We start from the raw sequence: 17,705 nt of genomic DNA, 5'->3' as shown, positions 1-17,705 counted from the left end.
ATCAGAAAGTGGGCCACCATATGCTAACCCATTATTTAAAACAATGATTTGACTATCGTACATGGTTAAGTTTATTAATTGAAATATGATATGGTATGGTTATAAGTTTAAGACGTTAAAAAATTGTGTATGTCTGCAACCAAGTGGTCCCAATACAGTGATAAGGAGGGGAGGATAAGAACCTAACTTGGTGACGTTAATTAACACATGGAATGTGTTTTCTTATGTTATAGTTGGCATTGTGGAGTTACTGTGAGCGTAGCATAGAAGCTAAGTGGCACTTTTTTAAGAGAATGTTGCAAATTTTTAAAATTGAATCTTGCTTGTGAGGTATTCGAACATATCAGCACCTGGTCAGCATCGATACTTGTTTACTCAGAAAATACGATTTTGAATTAGACTCAGATCAGATCCATTGTTATGGACGCGGTGACCTTTAACTTCCACCTTAGACAAAAAAATATGCTTCTGGAAATAATCTAATACATTTTCATTCTCCAAGACTAAAAGTCTTCATTTGACCTTTTCTAATTCTTCTTTTTCTAATCTTCCTTTCACTCGTCACCCTTCATCGTCTATCTATTTTTTCTGTCTTTTCTTATATTCTTTTGTATTAAAACAGATCTAGAATGTGTTCCGACTCGGCGTCGGAAAGTTTTTCTTATCAGTATTGTAAAGATTAGTTATAATTAACAAACACCGATATGTTTTTGAGGTTTATATATTACGGAAAAACATATTACCACCTTTTAACTATTGTTGCATTAATTAAATACTTGTTGCGCATTTATGGAGATATTCTATCATTTATTCAGTGTAGAAAACAAAATATACTAGCGTAAAGTATGCAATGCGTGAAGTCTTTGATAATGATGAAACATTTTTATGAATATGAATACATGAGTAATTGTAAAATAGGCATTTTCTGCTGCGACATTGGTATTTGGTTAGTGTTAGATGTTATTTTCAGTGGCGTTGGCCTATAAGCCTATCATAATTTTGGTTACTCATAAGGGCCACTGGCCTAAGCAAGTGGGCGGCGGCCACTTGAAACCGAGGGCAGGAACAGCACTAAACGTAAGAAGAGTATCTCCACTCAATCAGTTCAGTTTAAAGCACTATAACATACAGGAAAACTTCTTTTCTTTATCCACCTTCTCCGTTGTCATGGATAATATTGGATAAGAAGTAAATATATATTAATAATTTTCCTCAAAAGCAATAGAAGAACACACCGTTGTTCTAAATTTAATGCATTCAAATAATTAGCTAATAAAATTATTTGATAAAGATGACTGGGATCTTATTTATCTTGTTCAAACTTGAAATATATGTCCAAAATTGAAATTGTTTGATTTCCATATGTAGTGAAATTAAACATGTGGTCGTGTGAATGCTTTAAGTAAAATATATATATATTTTGTATATGTGTCTGTCCATTCATGGTTTAGGAATGTGCAAGTAAAAATTCCTTTGGGACAGAGTACACGTAAGACATGACAGAGAAAGCATTGTAAAAGGTAAGAGAGACAGAGAGACAAGAAAAACACACTGGGGAAACAAAACAGGAGTTATCCGAATCTAACAACACACACGTCAGATTGGCGCGGAATAAATGTCAACGCTCCCCTTTCTCTCGCTCTCTCTAACCCTTCCTTTCTCCATCTATTTGTCACGCCACCGATATTCATATATAATACTCCCTCGTTACTCATTTTCTGCCATATTCATTATTATTCACAATCCCAGGCAGAGACCCAACCAACCGGAACGAGAATGAAACTAGTTTGGTCCCCAGAGAAAGCATCCAAAGCATACATCCAGACAGTGAAATCAGTGAGCACGCATGCACTTTGTCTTCGGTGTTTACAGTTTCTGCCGCAACCTAATTTCGTGTTCTATCCCTCCCTAACCGTTAATTTATTGCGTGCAGTGTCGAATTTTCCAGGAATCGGGGGTGGCGGAGCTGGTGTCGGCGATGGCGGCGGGGTGGAACGCGCAGCTGATAGTGGAGACGTGGTCGGAGGGCGGAATGATGGCGACGAGCGTGGGATTGGCCGTGGCGAGGAGTCACACGTGCGGGAGGCACGTGTGCGTGGTGCCGGACGAGAGGTCGAGATCGGAATACGCGGAGCGGATGGGGGAGGCGGGGATGTGGCCGGAGATCGTGGTGGGGGATGCGGAGGAGGTGATGGAGGATTTGGCGGGGATAGAGTTTATGGTGGTGGATTCCAGGCGCTCCAATTTCTCCAGAGTGCTGAAGCTGGCTAAGCTGAGCAACAAAGGCGCAGTGCTGATATGCAAGAACGCGTGCCACTCCGGCAATAGTTCTATTGCTTCTGCTGGTTTTCGATGGCGGAATGTTCTGGAAGAAGGGTCGCGTCGTCTTGTTCGTTCCGTGTTTCTTCCTGTGGGGAAGGGACTCGACATAGCACACGTGTCTGCCATTGGAAGTTCTGCTGCTTCAAAGAAATGGATTAAACATGTTGACCATGAGTCAGGGGAGATGCACGTTATTAGACGATGAATCTTACCTTCTTATTAGTTTTGCCTCTATTACCATTAGGATACTAATTAATTACCACAAAACACTTTTTCATAGGTCTCTAGATACATACTCTTCTCTTTTTCTGTGATTCTATGAAAGGCCCGTTCCAGTATTCAATTTTGCTTTTTCTTTGTAAATATATACTCATACATACATGCATACAGCACGAAATTCTGTGTTGCACACAACCCATTTGTTTTATTTTATATTTCATTATGTAACACGTTACTCTCATATTTGTAAATACCCCCCTATTTAAACCCAAGTGTTTTTTCTTTTTTTATTTTGCAAATTCTCTTGTATATGTATCTGATCTGATCTGATACTTCTTAAAGAACAGACGCATTTCTAGTCTTATGTTTTTCACTCTATGAGGTCAAGGTTGTTGAGTTTTCTTTTCGATCAATTTACTTCTCTAATTTTAAACTATAAGTAGATTTAATTTCTCTTCTCTAATATATTAAGAAACTATGAAAATGTTATCTTTATCAAATGGTGATCTCAATAATATATATATATATATATATATATATATATATATATATATATATATATATATATATTTTACCAGACTTATATCAATTTCTCTCTAAGAATAATGGGCTTCTCAAAATGTTGTAGCAAAAAGTTGGTGACTTAAATCATAAACTTATAATGTGAAATCCCCTAAAGACCAGTCTAAAAATCTATTTATAAGTTCTATAATATAATGATTATGTTAGGATATTTTGCAGAGATAAATGGTCTTGCAAAATAAACCACTATGAAGAACTTACTCCAAGTTAGTTTCATAAAGGTAAAATTTTGCTAACACATGATACATCTTTATCAGTTATAATTCACATGCTCTTAAATATCAGACTTACGTAGGACGGTCCATAAATCTCATGTGATGGTCACTTTTCTTCTGTTATTTACTTATTTTGTTCTTCATAATTTTTACTTTTACAATGTCTTTGAGCTACTGCAATGGAAGAGAGAATCCAATTTGATGTCCGATCATGGCAATTGGCCTAGCCCCTACACGAATTTTAGTCATGACATCCCGAATCTTATAGTTTATAGGACCGCTATGAGTTATGGTTCAAAGCAAAAAAAAAAAAAAAAAACCGACATGATGTTTATTTGTTTTAGACCAACTGAGAACAATGCATCCAATCTTTAGCAAATTGCCTATGTAAACAAATGGCCCTGTTCTTCCAATCACTTCCATAAAATAAAGAATTCTGTCACGGAAATGTATCAAAACGAATCTTCGAAGGAACCAACCTTCCACCTTACCTAAATGACAAAACTCGTTGCCATAACAGAGGCATTATCCATCGACATGTTTTCAAGAGAAGCACGTTTCCAAGGTCGTTGACTTTCAATGTGAATAGATGACGCGTGTCAAAGGCGAACGAAGAGGACAATGCTCACAGAAAACAATATAGATTCAACCAATATATGGTGTTTCTATTTCAAAATATCGTAATCGTCCAAATCCTAGCTACATCACAATGTTGGCTAACTACAAGTAAGCAGCTACAAACCATTTGTAAGGTCTTTCCAATTGTTCCGCGAATTCATGGTTATATTTCAACCATTAATCCAATGTGTGTATCCGGTATGATAGTGTAAGAGGATTGTACTTCTGCAACCTGCAGCCCAGAGATTCAGAAATGGCACCAATTGAGAATATAGACATAATGAAAATGACAATATGATGCTTGGCAAATGAATCTAAAGCATCCAATAGTGGAGAACTTACTAAATTGATATAACAGTCTCAACATTCTGGTCATGTTAGTCCCAGCTATTTTTACTCCTCCTAAATGCTTTCTTATCTGAAAGCACCTTCTTGCTTTTAAGGCGTTTCTGTTCGCCTATAGCAGCCCTTCAAAATTGCAAATTTGATTAACAGCTGTCAGTTACATGTTCTTCACCACCAAGTGATTCTAGTGTAATCGAAGACACAAGCAAAATTGTACCCAAAATAAGAAATTGTATTTAAAAGAAGGGATAGAAAACATAGAAAGTGAGTGCTATTACATCTTGGCAATTTTCTTTTTTTGCTCTTCTGAGGGAGGTGGCGGGACATAAGATGCTGCATCAATGATTTCCTATTTTTTGCCAGTAAATATTCAGAAAAGCACCATTGCTAAGTAAAAGCCAGCTTTCATGAACAAGAAAAGATGTGAATAGAATCAATCTGTGTTGTTTAAAAGCAGGGGGATATTAGATAACTTAAGTTTAACATCCAAATAAGCACATCATATCAAAGATGACGCTAACCAGGAGGGATCCAGCATAATAATACTTTTAAAGGGAGACGCTAGCATTCGTGTTCTCTCAAAATATTTTGCTAAAACTGCAATAAAACTAAGAAATTTCTCTTCCCATTCCGTGTTCCTCAATAGTCCTTATACTGGATTCAAACAATTATACCATGGAGAAATGGTATACATGGTTCGCAGTAGAATTTGGTACGTGGGACAAGACTTTTCTAGATATGTGGAACAGAGGGGTAAACCCATTTGGTTTGCTATTTCATATGGAAGTACAAGACATTAAATTTTACTATACTAATAAATACTAAAATTAACAACATATGAAGCAAGAAAGTTTTTGTACTTGCACTAGGTACATTACAAGTGATGTTGTGCAATTTGTTTGCACAATGCATCAGTTAGATTTTGTTTTAAAAGAATCATCCAGATATTATCTATCTCCTAGGGGCCTACTCCTTGGACACAGATTGCAGAGCCTTCCCAAACACAGAAGCAGTGAAGCGTCACATATGCAGAAGCAGAGTAAAGTCACTGTTCTATGTTCCACAAGGTCTCAATACTGGGAGGCTAGTCGCTACAATGGGTATTTTGGATCACAATTGGGTCACAAACAAGTGACCAATTGGAATGAAAGTTCCAAAATGCGGAAATGAAAATCAACAATGAAGGAAAAAACAGAAAATAAGTAATAGAGAAGAACAGAAAGGAATTATAGTAAAAAATACACTTTGACAATAACACCTGATGCTTTAATAAAACATTTTTGAACAGTTTCAATTAAAAAAAAAAATTATATCTAAACTTTCCTATGTTACCTGAAGCTTTGCCAAAGCATCCTCAATGTTACCCCTGAGAGAAAAACAAAAATGGTAGAATAAGGCAACCAATCATAAAACGGAAAGAGACTGCAAATAGTATAAAAGAGAAGAAACAAACTTTTGCGTTCTAGTTTTGGTTGACGAAATCACAAGCTCCCCGTCCTTGTTAATACGGTTCTTCTCCTACCCAGAACCAACAAAACTAAATATTATTCAAAAAGACAAGGTAGATGATCATTCAAACCAAGACTAGAACTAATAGATGTACACATAAAATTTTGATACACAACATCTAAGGATTGTGTAAACAGATGACGAGAAAACTTTGCAGCAGAAAATACCGTTTGCAAAATCTTGTCCCTAACCCTTTCACTCAACCAATGTGCATTTTTAACGTTGAAGCGCATGTCCACCTTGGTGTTCACTGTCCAATCAATAATCAGCGTAATGAGCCCCAATGTAATAAAATAGGAACAAACAAAACATTCAAGGAACACAACCTTTATTGACATTCTGACCACCAGGTCCTCCACTTCTAGCAAAACTCACTGCAACATGATCTGAAACCAAGAAAATAAAAATAAAAACAAAACAAAAGCTATTACCTTTCTATCTCTTTGGTCATTTTTGTTCTAAATTGAGAAATGGATAAGGAACCTATTGTGATTTTAGGAGGAGGGGTTTGGTCGGCGGAGAGAGCGCGGTGTTCGGCTTGTTGAAGAAGCTGGTTGACCTGCGACAGCCGAGCCGAAACTCTGTTGGCGCCATCGGAGTCTGAGGAAGCGCATCGAATTGCAGGGCGCAACGAGCGTCGAAATTGCAGTGAGAAGTGCGAAGGAGGAGAAACCCCGCGAAGACGAAGCGAAGTAAAGGGAAGTGTTGAAGAAGAGAGTTGCAACATCTCCTTCACCACCAATACCATTCTAGTAGTGCCTGTAGCCATAGATCAAACAAGTATCAATTATAAACCACAGCCTCAACCCTCCCCAGTTTTTGTCTTTCGTTTTCCCAGATTGTGGTTGCTCTTGCTCTTCAATTTGCATTATGCTACCGCTTTTTTCTTTTTTAAAATCCTTTACTGAAAAAAAACTACACACGTATATATATATATATATATATATATATATTATTTTGAAATTTGGACTAATTTAGTTCTTTATCTTTGAAAATACATGAATTAAGTTTTTTTTAATTAAATTTTATTAAGTTTATTTGACATTTCAAACGTTTGTCATAATAATATTTAACTTAACATTAAAGCAAAAATGTGTCAAATACTATTAAAATCTCAAATATAATAATGAAATGTGTACGAAACATCAAATAAACTTAACAAAATTTGATTAAAAATATTAAATTTACGTATTTTAAAAGATGAAGGACTAAATTGGTTCAAAATTTTGAAATTGACTAATTCTAAAATTTACTGAAAATTAAGGGACAAAAACATATTTAACCCTATATGGTGTGTCTTTATATTTAAATATTTATAAACAATAATATGATATTAATAATAATTACATAACAAATAAATAATGAGTGCTTTGATTAAAGAATTTGAATGAGTTAAAAAATATAAATAAAATTGTGAAAATGAAAATTAGTGATTAGAGTGAAAAAAACATATAATATCAAAAAATCTATATCAGGTTTATTAGTTAAAGACACGGTCCTTCTGCAACATTTATTTAATAATAAATTAAAATAATATATTTTCTTTTTTCACAATAAGGAAAAGTATATCCCATGCATAGTAATTATCCTATTATCCTATTATTATTGATGCGTAATGGGAAATTTTAAAATAAAAGGTAATTTTTCAATATCAGCAACTATGTCTTTAGAATTGAAAGGCATAAACATTAGAATAAGTATGTCACCAAATGCAATGGTTTTATAAAATATTTTCCTAGATTTATTTTATTTTAAAAAGCATCACTATGTCAAAGTTATTTTTAAGATTATGTTTTAATTTTTTCTTTTTAGAAATTTGTTTAATCTTGTTTGTTAATTCATGCTTTTATTTTAAGAAAAATGTTTCTTATCTATTAAACTCTTGTTAAGTCAAATGAAACTGGGCATGCTATGTAAAATCTCTCCAACAACTTATTCGATATCTTCTAATTTTAAGCTTAAGATCTTTCACTAGATTCATGTATTATTGGAGATATTATATTGTTTTATTTAGATTAAGGAATGAAATTAAAAAAGGAAAAAAAAAAGAAAAATGTTAATAATTTATGTGTTAATATTTGTAATTTAACATTACTACCGCTAGCTTCTGAAACACCCAAGCGCAGAAATTTAAAAAGACAAACAACAAATCAACCGTAGCTCCTCTTATAGTGAAAAATATACCTTCAACAGCCATGATGTAAGTATTTTAGCACAAAAATATAGATCACCCCCGAGTGATTATTGCTATTTATTTCAATGTCAGTACTATTTTACTCAATGTAATTTGATATTTGGTTTGGTAATTTTCCAAATTTTGTAGAAGTATGCACGATAGCTCCGAAGCAGCAAATTTGCAAATGCAATAGACAACCAAAAGTATATGAACATAAAGAAGCATACCTGCAATATACTAGAAGAATTATTTCAAGTGTGAGCGAATGTGGGAGTTAAAGGAAAAAATGAAAGGAAGATTGCAGAAAAAGAGCTCGAAAATGGAAATACAGAAACAGTGGTGCTACGAAAATGGAAATACAGAAAGCTGATCTAGTAGTTTTTTTTAAAGGAAAACCTAGCAGCTTTGAAAAATTGTAAAAATGCATGTCATTCATTAAAACTGTGAAAAAAAAATAATAATGATTACCACTATTCTGAATTATTTACACATAGGAAGTAATATGCACCTGTTTTCTTCAAAGAAAATAGAGAAGAAAAATTAACAAAAGAAAACATTAGAAACCAAAAGAACAGGGGTAAAATGCAGGTGTGGGAAGTCGGGGGTCATACTCAGGACACAGCATTTCACGAAGAAGTTGCTCAACAAACAAACTTGTGCACATACCTAAAACACTCATGTATTGTTAAAACTTAAAACTTAAGGTTTAAGGACATTTAAAAATTTTAGGAATACTTCATTGCTGCATGCCAAGTTGCACACAAATGCGCAACAGGCACTTACAGCCATGACAGTAAACCGTGTGCTCTTATACTGTGCAAACAGCAGCGCCAGCCACTCCACCACCAGAGCACACTATTCATAATACGGTATATTTACATTATGTTGCTCAATTGTAGTTATTCAAGTACATTACTAGTTATAATCCAATGAATAAATTACAATATTTAGCAGATATTTTGTAAACATATAACTGTAAATATCCTATGGTAAATGGTAGAGATATCTTCCGGTGAATAGATATTTTGACCCTTCACTTTCCATTCTTGTTCAAAGCCAGTAAGTTCCTGTACAATATCACAACTCAAGAACAAAAGGAATGCAGACATACAAGAATATGAAAGTGGTTCAAAACAATTATAGCACGATAGTGGATAGCAGGATGATCACAACAACCAAATTTCTATACATAACAAATAATTTCCATTACAAATATATAAATGTCTTTCACTATAGCTTTTAGTCAAAATTCAAATGCTTATTCCAACACTCTCACTCCTTCTTGTCCTTGAGGAGGTATAATTCCATTTACACAACCATAGCTAACTGTTGAGCTCTGGAAGTAGAAGCTTTGAGATTGAGGCCGAGGCCAGCTGTAATGACTGTTGTACTCATTTCCAGAGTACAATTGTCTGCTCTTCTTCCCTGCAATATGAATTATAAATGATCAGAGTAAGCAAATCCAAGCTGCTCCTTTGAGAGATAGAGAAAAAGCACGTAATGCTGAAGGAGAAGACATGCATTACCTTCAGTTTCATCATCTGGATGTTCAACAGAAGGTTCATCATTAGACCTACTACGCTTTCTTGGATTTTCTTTCCTCTCTTCTGTTGTGTACTCGGTTTCATAATCAGAGTCTAATCCCTGAATGATTGGTCCCCTGTGTCTTCTAGGCTCTGGAGCTTGATGGTCAAGGAACCCAGATGGATGCACCCGCGGGAATTGATGTCGAATAAACCCAGATGGATGCATCCCGAGGACTAGATGCTGAAGAAACCCAGATGGATGTATACCCAGCTGAAAAGAAAATCCAGTAGAACTACCAAATGAACTAGATCCAATAGGCTGGGTGAAGAAAGAATCGTCGAACAGGTCCCTATTCCAAAAAAGTTTGACATTAAACTCTGGGAAGTCCGAAGGAACCAAATCCTCTAAACCCACCAAAAGGGTCACCAAAATTGGAGAAAGGTACCCTGCCATCCCCGCGTCCTGAAAATACAGGTTGCAATCAGGGTAGTTAAAATGCAATAAACAATTCAAATATTAATCAAGGATTTAATACAAGCTATTTCAGAAAAATCTTTTCATAATAAATCCTCCTTCTGAAGTTTAATCAATGATTATATATTTTTCGTAAATTCTTGCTGCAAATGTATATAAGAATATTGATCACTGTTTTCAAATGTAAACACTTGCTTTAAACCCTAGCAACTTCCTCATAATCCGTAGAAAGGCCTCAGAAAAGAAGGCCAAAAGGATTATTTGCATATACCGAATTTCAATTACAGAACGAATGAACCAAAAAACATATTAACTGGTTGATTAAACAGGAAGAAAGGTGAAACAAAACAAACAATAAATAAGAATGAAAAATGCTGAAGCATAATAAGAATTTGGAATTAAATTACATTGAACTGAAAATGGATCTTTGTCCTCCCTTCTATGTTTGCTGCTTTGGAGAGTGGGATTTCCCATTTGGAAGCCTCTAAATTGATTCCCATACGCACCATAAATAACTTCAGTTCTTGGAGAATTAATAAATGAGTGACTGGCCGCAAGTGTTCCATCTGTAATTTGAAAAATGCACCAAGATCATTGAAGGAAACACTTGCCCTTGAGAAAAATTAAATCTAGATTAGGTTGACAATAAAAACCCTAGAAAGCCGACTCCAACTATCCAATACGGCTGTTGTCATGCTTTGATGCCTTCTAAAATAAATACATACAGCACAATTAGATAAAATAAAAATCTCAATAATGCAGGACCAAGAATCACCTTTGTGCTTTAAGAAAATCTATTGGTAAGGAGAAAGTATCGGATACCATCTCATACCTCGTTTTCAATAGTTACTTTCATTATCAATGATGTGAAGCAATAAGCGAGTTAAATCCAAACAACTTGAGAAATCTACAAATATAATTTATGACTTCCATGCACTGAAATCAATAGACTGAAGTGATATATGCCCAAGATACAAATCCCTCAAATGCTGCTTACACAACCCTAATCGCCGTTTATTTAAGCTTGGATGAATGCAAGTTGAAAATCCAGTCTTCCAGCTAGGAGATTTCTGTCGTTCCATGACATGTAGAGTATAGACTCTAGGTGCTGAAGATGAGCACCCTGTTACAAAGCAATTACATGGTCTTGCCTGGGTAACAATTCTTGCTAGAGACAGCAAACACACACCACTAGAAGCAATTCCATACATTAATGCCTCATCGTTATCAAAAGCTTGAACATCCAAGGCTTCATTTCTCATCTCCTTCTCTGTTTCTTGTGTTGATGGGATCCTGATAAGTTCTTCACCAAACCGCCTTTCTATCTCAGTTTCATGTATCCGGTACTTTGCTGCTAAAGTACGAATGCATGATTTCCTAACATGATATGCAATCAAGAGCTTTATCTCATCGAAGTTAGAACAATTTTCATACCATTTCAGCCACCGACAAGAAAGCCCTGCAAACCAGTCAACAATTTCAGTTGTATCTAGCATGATCAGTAAATTAGCAGACCGTGGGTACCCCTTACTTGTTGCCAATCCATATCTCAATAGACGCATCTTTATGGCATTGATAGGAGCAACAATCTCAGTTTTTGCCACAGGATGCTCGGTCGAGCTGTTATTATCTGGCAAAAGCTTGAGAATAGAATCTGCCTCAGCAGATATATACTGCTCTGCCTGCTTCGTAAATTCATAAAAGGAATCTCTTAGCTCTTGAGGAAGAGCCGGCTCTGCAACAAACTTAGATAAGATACTTTCCTCACTATTGACATTTTTTGCCTGAACATCTTGCATCCATATCTTCAATAAGTGTTTATACCAATGGTCAGTTTCCATTCCAGACTTACGGAAACAGGAAACCTTGTTCAGGAGGGAGCTACTATCTGCTAAATGCTTGATTTCTGATTCCTTAACTTTCTTCAAACCATGACCCAACCATTTCTTCCCAATTCTAACTGTCCCATAATTCCACGCCTCCACCTTTTGCAAAGTAAATAGCTCCACTTTTTCTTTCAACTTGTGAACAGCTTTTACAGCAGGACTCTCCCTAATTGTTCTTCTCACTAAAGTTCCCAAAAAATGGATACCATGAGACCCATCACAGGGCAATACATCAGTTTGATCACCCACATCCAACAGCAAAGAACTCCTCAAATAACTGTGGACCTCAGACATAAAATTAACAGCAGCATCCCTTGAACCAGAAACCGCAAAAAACATCTCATCCATATAGCGACAAGAATAAACTTTCACACCAGAACTCTTCCTAACATCATCTCCATCCAACTGTCTCCTAAACCAATCTCGCAACGCGGAGCCAAACCTGTCCCGCTCATTTAGACCACCACCGCATATGCCTTCATATTTCATCGACAGCCTACAAAATTCACTGTCAAAGAGGTCAAGGTAAATATTCATCAGAATAGGGGACAAAACCCCTTCCTGCGGGAGACCATGTCCCTTAGGATAACCCCCAAACTCTAGATTTAACACTCCAGCATCAAACATGTTCCGAATGACACCATATAAACTAGGATCTTCTATCTTCTCCTCCATTGTGGAAATCAGCTTTTCCAACACAGCAGCATCCAATTTCTTAACCACAAGCACAGTGAACCACCAATCAGGACTCAAAACACCCTTGCACACGAACTTCAACGCGGCGTCGCAGCCCCTCCCGCTCCGGCATCCATGTGAGATCTTCGAGAAATGTGGCTTGTATACAATCTCCAGAGCTATTCTCATTGCTTCCAGCACAACCTTCAGCCTCAAATTGGGAAGCACTAATATCTCTTTGTTCACTGAACCTCTCCTTGTCGAGAAGGACGTCGTATTTGCACACACGTCAAAATCCCCCTTCTCGAGCTCTTCAGCTAGGTCATACAAAAATGAAGTGTCATGACTCGAACTTGAAGCCGCATCCAGAGTGTTCGAGTTGATCCTGATGCAGTTGTAAGCATCGCGAAGGGTTTCTGCGTTGGAAATCACGGTTTTCATAAGGTCGTGGAACTTGCCATTGGCATGTTTCTCCTTGACCCGTTTTTTTATTCGGAGCTCGAAAAAACGCTTAAGCTCCATCCGACTCTTGGGTTTCGGTTTTGGCTTCGGTTCCTCGAGTAGAGAGGCGAGGTCCATCGCCAGTGTTGACTTTCCAATGTGATCATTATCCGGTGAACAGGTGGGACTATGTGGTTGTGTTTCAAACTGCTGTTTGTCTGTGGGAAAATACACACTAGTTGATTATCATTTTTGTCATTGTAAGTATGGAATTGAAGAAAATTGGAAGAGATGTTTGGCTTACCCTTGAACGGAAGGGGGAGAGAAGAGGTGACTCTGAGAAAGTGGAGGTTGTGGAGTGATTTGAGAGAATTGGCGGTGGTAACAATCCGCATAGTGATGAATGCGTCGTTGTCGTTTCACACAAAAGAAAAACGTAGCTGAAACTGGTATCTATCTACTGTCGTCGGAGCACAGGAAGAAGAACATGTTATTCGCATCTGGCACCTGTTGAGACCTATTTTAGTCACATCACGGTCAACAAAAAAATCCAAAATCCCCCTAATGTGATTGATATAGGGAAAACCCTGGGTATTGAATCCTAGGAGATGGTGTATATTAAGTTTCTAACTTGTATATTTAACCTTGCTAAAAAGAAATGCAATGGGGATAATAAAATGAAATGCAAAAAGGAACTGAATGCATGAGATGCAATTACAAAATATATCTAAGAATGATGATTAAATGGCTAATATGATCCAGAATTTGTATGCAATACATAGATATCTAAATGAATGCACATGCAGTTATAAAATGTCTAATCTGAATTAATTAAAATGCTTAATCAGAGAACCCAGGTGCAGATCTAAAATTCATGATTCAAAACACGAAAAGGCAAACTTGGCTGCACCAAAGATGGTCTAAAAACAGATTTATAATTCTGGGACTTTTAATGCAGATGTGATGGTTTAAACAAGTGTAATATTATCTATGAATGAGGAATGCCAGATGCACAATTGAAAACATGCAGAATAGAATATTGCCTACTTGAGCCTATTTGGCAGCAGCAAAAACCCGTAACAGTACTTGACCAAAGAAATGTGAAAGCTGAATTTAAATCTGTGTAACAGAAATTAAATGACAGTAAATATATAATGTGACAGTATTTGCTTACTGCAGAAAATTGGCTCATGCAAATCTGAGATGATGAACTCAAAATAAAGATGTAATGCATGAAATGAAATTGGACCAACTCTCAAAGTGACTAGCTGAAACTGCAAAATGACAGCAAGTGGAGTTGATGCATGACTGCCCAATCTTAAAATACAGTACTGATGCAAGTCAATTATTATGCAAATGATTCAGACAAACTTAGAATGGTGTTTATGAATGGATGATGCATCTGGACAATTGAGCTATCTGCAGACATGAAAATTTACCATTGATTCTAAATTGCAGCAACATCACGTATCAGCATAATGAATCAAACGTTGAATACAAAGTTTATGCAACCTACTGATCTAATGCTATGCGAATGTTATGAACAGGTTTTATGTACTATTAAATGATCCTAAATGCCTCCAATATGAGTAAAAGCAAAAACTCCTAATTGGGTAATCAACTGAAGGCATGAAAATAGGGAATTAAGAAAAATGCAGTGCAAGAAATTTAAAATCAGAACTATGTTGCAGATGCAAAATCAGTGCATTATGAGATGATCTTAAAGCCTATCCAGGTTAAACAAAATGCAAAGAATCTAAAATCACCAAATGGGTACTCAGTTAACATGCAGCAAAACTGGAATTTGAGAACTTGATAATATGCAGTGATAGAAAAGGAAATCAAATGAACACATTCCTAAGAACAGACTCATGTAGTAACTAAGAATGGCTATAAAGATTGAAACCACAACAACCAAAAATCACCTAAAAACAGTAAAATAAAAGACCGAACAGAAAGTAAGTTGATTAACAATCTCTGAATAAAAATTCCTTCCCAATTGGCGAATTAATCAATGTTGTGCTCAAGAAGACCTCTTGATGAATAAGGCTCACTTTGGGGTCCTTAGATTCCCACAACAGAAAATTGATTTGGACACAACAACCATGATACACGACAGCTAATAAAACAAGGTACAGAAACAGTATGCTGCTAAAGAAAACGTAATTAAATTTCTTGAGTGAGCACCGTAATACTAAGATGCAATGCAGAAAACAAAACAAAAACAGAATTGACTATTATATAGCAAGAAAAGCAGGATTAATGCCAAATGGAAAAAGGGATGAACACAAAAGTAATTCTCACAAGAAACCATAGATAAAGTGCAAGACAGATAAAAGAAACAGAAATTTAAACTCTCAATCAGTAAAATGTAGAATTAAAATTGAATTAACAGTAAAAGAACTCCAGTTGCATTGAGTTCAAGAATTCAGTGTACAAGAAAAATTACTCAAGAGCTTTTGTGATCACTTTGTACTAGAGATGTCAATGCGGACCGACCCGGCCTGTTTAGGCCCACCCTGTCCCTTGGCTGACCCGTGTTGTGGGCAAAAATTAGGTTACAGCTTTGAGTTATAAATTGGTTTTGTTCAATGATCATTAATACAGCTTTGGTTACCAGCATTATATACATCAACGATATGAAACCTCAGTATTAATAGAAGTTAAGCAAATTCTATTAGAAATGAAAAGAAGCAAATCCTTAAGCATTATCTTTTCGTTCATGTACATTCTCCCAATATCAGTCTTAATAGTGTTTCTAGAAACCATAACTGCATCCGAACATGGGTAGCTTATCCAATTCCTAAGTCAAGCATACTGAACAAAATTATAAGGCAAATCGTGTTGGACAATTAGTTCACACAACAATTGACGTGCACTACTTGATCTTTTTTTTTTCCTTCAATCTTCCATAAATGTCTAACATCATTTGACCGATATCCTCAGTTTTACTTTTATCACATTTCATAGCATGACATTGAAATGACATATTTTCTTCCACCAAACAAAAATATTTTGTTGCTTGCACTTTGCCCTTTCTTTGCCATCCTTATCGCATCCAAAATACCTACAACAATCAGATGTAGTAGCCTTATCCCATTTTCTTTTCAGTTTCAACAATATCAGATTGTTTTTCAGTATCATTTTCCTCAATCTCACTTTCACAAATGGTATATTAATATCATCCTTGTCCATTCTAACTTCTAACAAAAAGCTGGCAAAATCAGAGAAAATAGTGTGCACTCAGAAAATATGCAATATCCTACTCCTAACACCTTTCCTATCTTACCGGAATCACACAAACAGAAAATAACATAATCACATGGGAACTGCGAAAGAATGGAAACTGCATCGAAGAAGAGGAGCTGACCTGCCAGGACAACAAGTCTCCAAAACGAATCGAAGAGAGGATTGAATTGATGAATGACGACGTCGGTGAAGTTGCGCCTGCGAGAAGAGAAGAAAACGCCGCCGGTGAAGAGGAGCTGCTGCAACTGCGACTACGACAAGAGAAGAGGCTCGTCGTCGCCGGTGAAGAGCCCGCCGCCGACGCTGTCTGCGCTGCTCTGCTGCGAGAAAGAGATGGCTGCTTCGCGCCTGGGTCTTCGTCTGCGGTAGTGGTGGGGGATGCGCCTGCGTCTTCGTTTGCGTTTGCTGCGGTGAGTGGTGTGAGATGAGTGATGGTCAGGTGAGGTGAGTGGTGGTCAGGTGAGGTGAGGGACGAGAACGCGTAACAGAGTGACTGAGTGAGTGATGGGCACAAGCTGCACGAAATGCAAATTGGGTTTTCATTAGGATGCCAATGCGGACGGCGATGCGGGTTCATTTAGGTTCGTCCCGCTTAAAATATGTTTCGAGCGGGTCAATGACGAGCCGATGTACAGTGGTCCATATAATAGGCTTATAGAAATGGAGGTGACAGATTCTCGGAATATTTTTGATACCCGCATGTGGTAGGTACGAATATTATAGTATCCGTATTCATGGATACTCGTATTCGTTAAATTTTAATTCACAAAAATACTCCAATATATATATATATATATAAGTAAAAATATTTTGACTTAATTTTTTCTAAATTGCATATCTTGTCTTCTGTCTTCATTCTTCCCGCTTCAAATAGTGTACTTTGTCTACACCCTTTGACATTCTTCTTTTTCCTTTCTTTGAAATTGTCATATACAACAAACCCAATATAGATAGTGACATTTATGGTAGGTATGTTTGTTGTCAAATGATAGAATCAAAATAAGAATATTTGGCACGTGAGAGTTGAGGTTTATTATTTGTTCATTTTTCGGAGATCAATTGGCAAAAGTGAGTTTGTTGATCAGAGCACTAATTAAATAATTTTCATTGTGTTGATCATAATTTTATATTTATTTTTATAAAATGAGTTTATGACAGTGATGTATTTTATTTTATTTTATTTGAATTTATGATTAAATATTTGTTTTTAAATAAGTTTGTAAATACCCGCGGGTACCCGTAAACACCTGCGAATATGAAAAAATAGGTGGATACCTATATAACGGATACCCGACGGATATGAGTACAAGTATGGGACAAATATTTATCTAGCAGATAGGGTACGGGGGAGCTACTACCCGTATCCTACCCGCCTTATTGACATCACTAATTGACACCAATACTCCTATTTCATACTCATAAATTAATAATTTATTTAATTAATAATATTTTATTAGAAAAAGTTGG

General features: G+C 36.2%; 3 protein-coding genes across 9 annotated transcripts; 1 reads left to right on the top strand and 2 right to left on the bottom strand.

The window, feature by feature from the left end:
- Nucleotides 1-1,526: 1,526 nt before the first annotated feature.
- LOC114176722 lies at nucleotides 1,527-2,840 on the top strand. The gene is made up of 2 exons (XM_028061851.1): nucleotides 1,527-1,836; nucleotides 1,934-2,840. The coding sequence occupies exons 1-2, from the start codon at nucleotides 1,777-1,779 to the stop codon at nucleotides 2,525-2,527; spliced, it is 654 nt and encodes a 217-aa protein (XP_027917652.1). The 5' UTR covers nucleotides 1,527-1,776; the 3' UTR covers nucleotides 2,528-2,840.
- Nucleotides 2,841-3,726: 886 nt separating this feature from the next.
- LOC114176558 (peptidyl-tRNA hydrolase ICT1, mitochondrial-like) lies at nucleotides 3,727-6,713 on the bottom strand. Of its 2 annotated transcripts, XM_028061633.1 has the most exons (8): nucleotides 6,294-6,713; nucleotides 6,137-6,196; nucleotides 5,978-6,060; nucleotides 5,755-5,819; nucleotides 5,634-5,667; nucleotides 4,580-4,650; nucleotides 4,299-4,424; nucleotides 3,727-4,188 (listed from the first exon to the last, which is right to left on the bottom strand). In XM_028061633.1, the coding sequence occupies exons 1-7, from the start codon at nucleotides 6,577-6,579 to the stop codon at nucleotides 4,334-4,336; spliced, it is 690 nt and encodes a 229-aa protein (XP_027917434.1). In that variant the 5' UTR covers nucleotides 6,580-6,713; the 3' UTR covers nucleotides 3,727-4,188; nucleotides 4,299-4,333. The 2 variants fall into 2 exon arrangements, with proteins under 2 accessions (XP_027917434.1, XP_027917435.1); XM_028061634.1 differs by lacking the exon at nucleotides 3,727-4,188 and having other exon boundaries at nucleotides 4,397-4,485.
- Nucleotides 6,714-9,715: 3,002 nt separating this feature from the next.
- Nucleotides 9,716-16,569, bottom strand: LOC114177947 (nuclear intron maturase 4, mitochondrial). Of its 6 annotated transcripts, none has more exons than XM_028063562.1 (5): nucleotides 16,360-16,569; nucleotides 13,294-13,496; nucleotides 10,985-13,207; nucleotides 10,395-10,553; nucleotides 9,716-9,975 (listed from the first exon to the last, which is right to left on the bottom strand). In XM_028063562.1, coding segments are annotated over exons 2-5 (2,475 nt in total). In that variant the 5' UTR covers nucleotides 13,385-13,496; nucleotides 16,360-16,569; the 3' UTR covers nucleotides 9,716-9,973. The 6 variants fall into 6 exon arrangements, 3 of the variants coding, with proteins under 3 accessions (XP_027919363.1, XP_027919365.1, XP_027919366.1); XM_028063564.1 differs by having other exon boundaries at nucleotides 13,294-13,506; nucleotides 16,360-16,423; XR_003603248.1 differs by lacking the exon at nucleotides 9,716-9,975 and having other exon boundaries at nucleotides 10,394-10,553; nucleotides 10,763-13,207.
- Between the last annotated feature and the right edge of the window lie 1,136 nt (nucleotides 16,570-17,705).

Source organism: Vigna unguiculata, chromosome 3 (assembly GCF_004118075.2).
Source record: "Vigna unguiculata cultivar IT97K-499-35 chromosome 3, ASM411807v1, whole genome shotgun sequence".
Lineage (NCBI taxonomy): Eukaryota > Viridiplantae > Streptophyta > Magnoliopsida > Fabales > Fabaceae > Vigna > Vigna unguiculata.
This window is presented reverse-complemented; position numbering and strand designations above follow the sequence as displayed.

Coding starts and splice junctions, on each gene's coding strand:
- LOC114176558 (XM_028061633.1), bottom strand. CDS start 6,579: ATGGCTACAGGCACTACTAGAATGGTATTGGTGGTGAAGGAGATGTTG. Junction 6,061..6,136: donor TGGTCAGAATGTCAATAAAG/GTTGTGTTCCTT, acceptor TTGATTGGACAG/TGAACACCAAGGTGGACATG. Junction 5,820..5,977: donor GGGACAAGATTTTGCAAACG/GTATTTTCTGCT, acceptor GGTTCTGGGTAG/GAGAAGAACCGTATTAACAA.
- LOC114177947 (XM_028063562.1), bottom strand. CDS start 13,384: ATGCGGATTGTTACCACCGCCAATTCTCTCAAATCACTCCACAACCTC. Junction 13,208..13,293: donor TCTCCCCCTTCCGTTCAAGG/GTAAGCCAAACA, acceptor ATTTTCCCACAG/ACAAACAGCAGTTTGAAACA. Junction 10,554..10,984: donor TAAACGGCGATTAGGGTTGT/GTAAGCAGCATT, acceptor TTCAAATTACAG/ATGGAACACTTGCGGCCAGT.
- LOC114176722 (XM_028061851.1), top strand. CDS start 1,777: ATGAAACTAGTTTGGTCCCCAGAGAAAGCATCCAAAGCATACATCCAG. Junction 1,837..1,933: donor ACATCCAGACAGTGAAATCA/GTGAGCACGCAT, acceptor TATTGCGTGCAG/TGTCGAATTTTCCAGGAATC.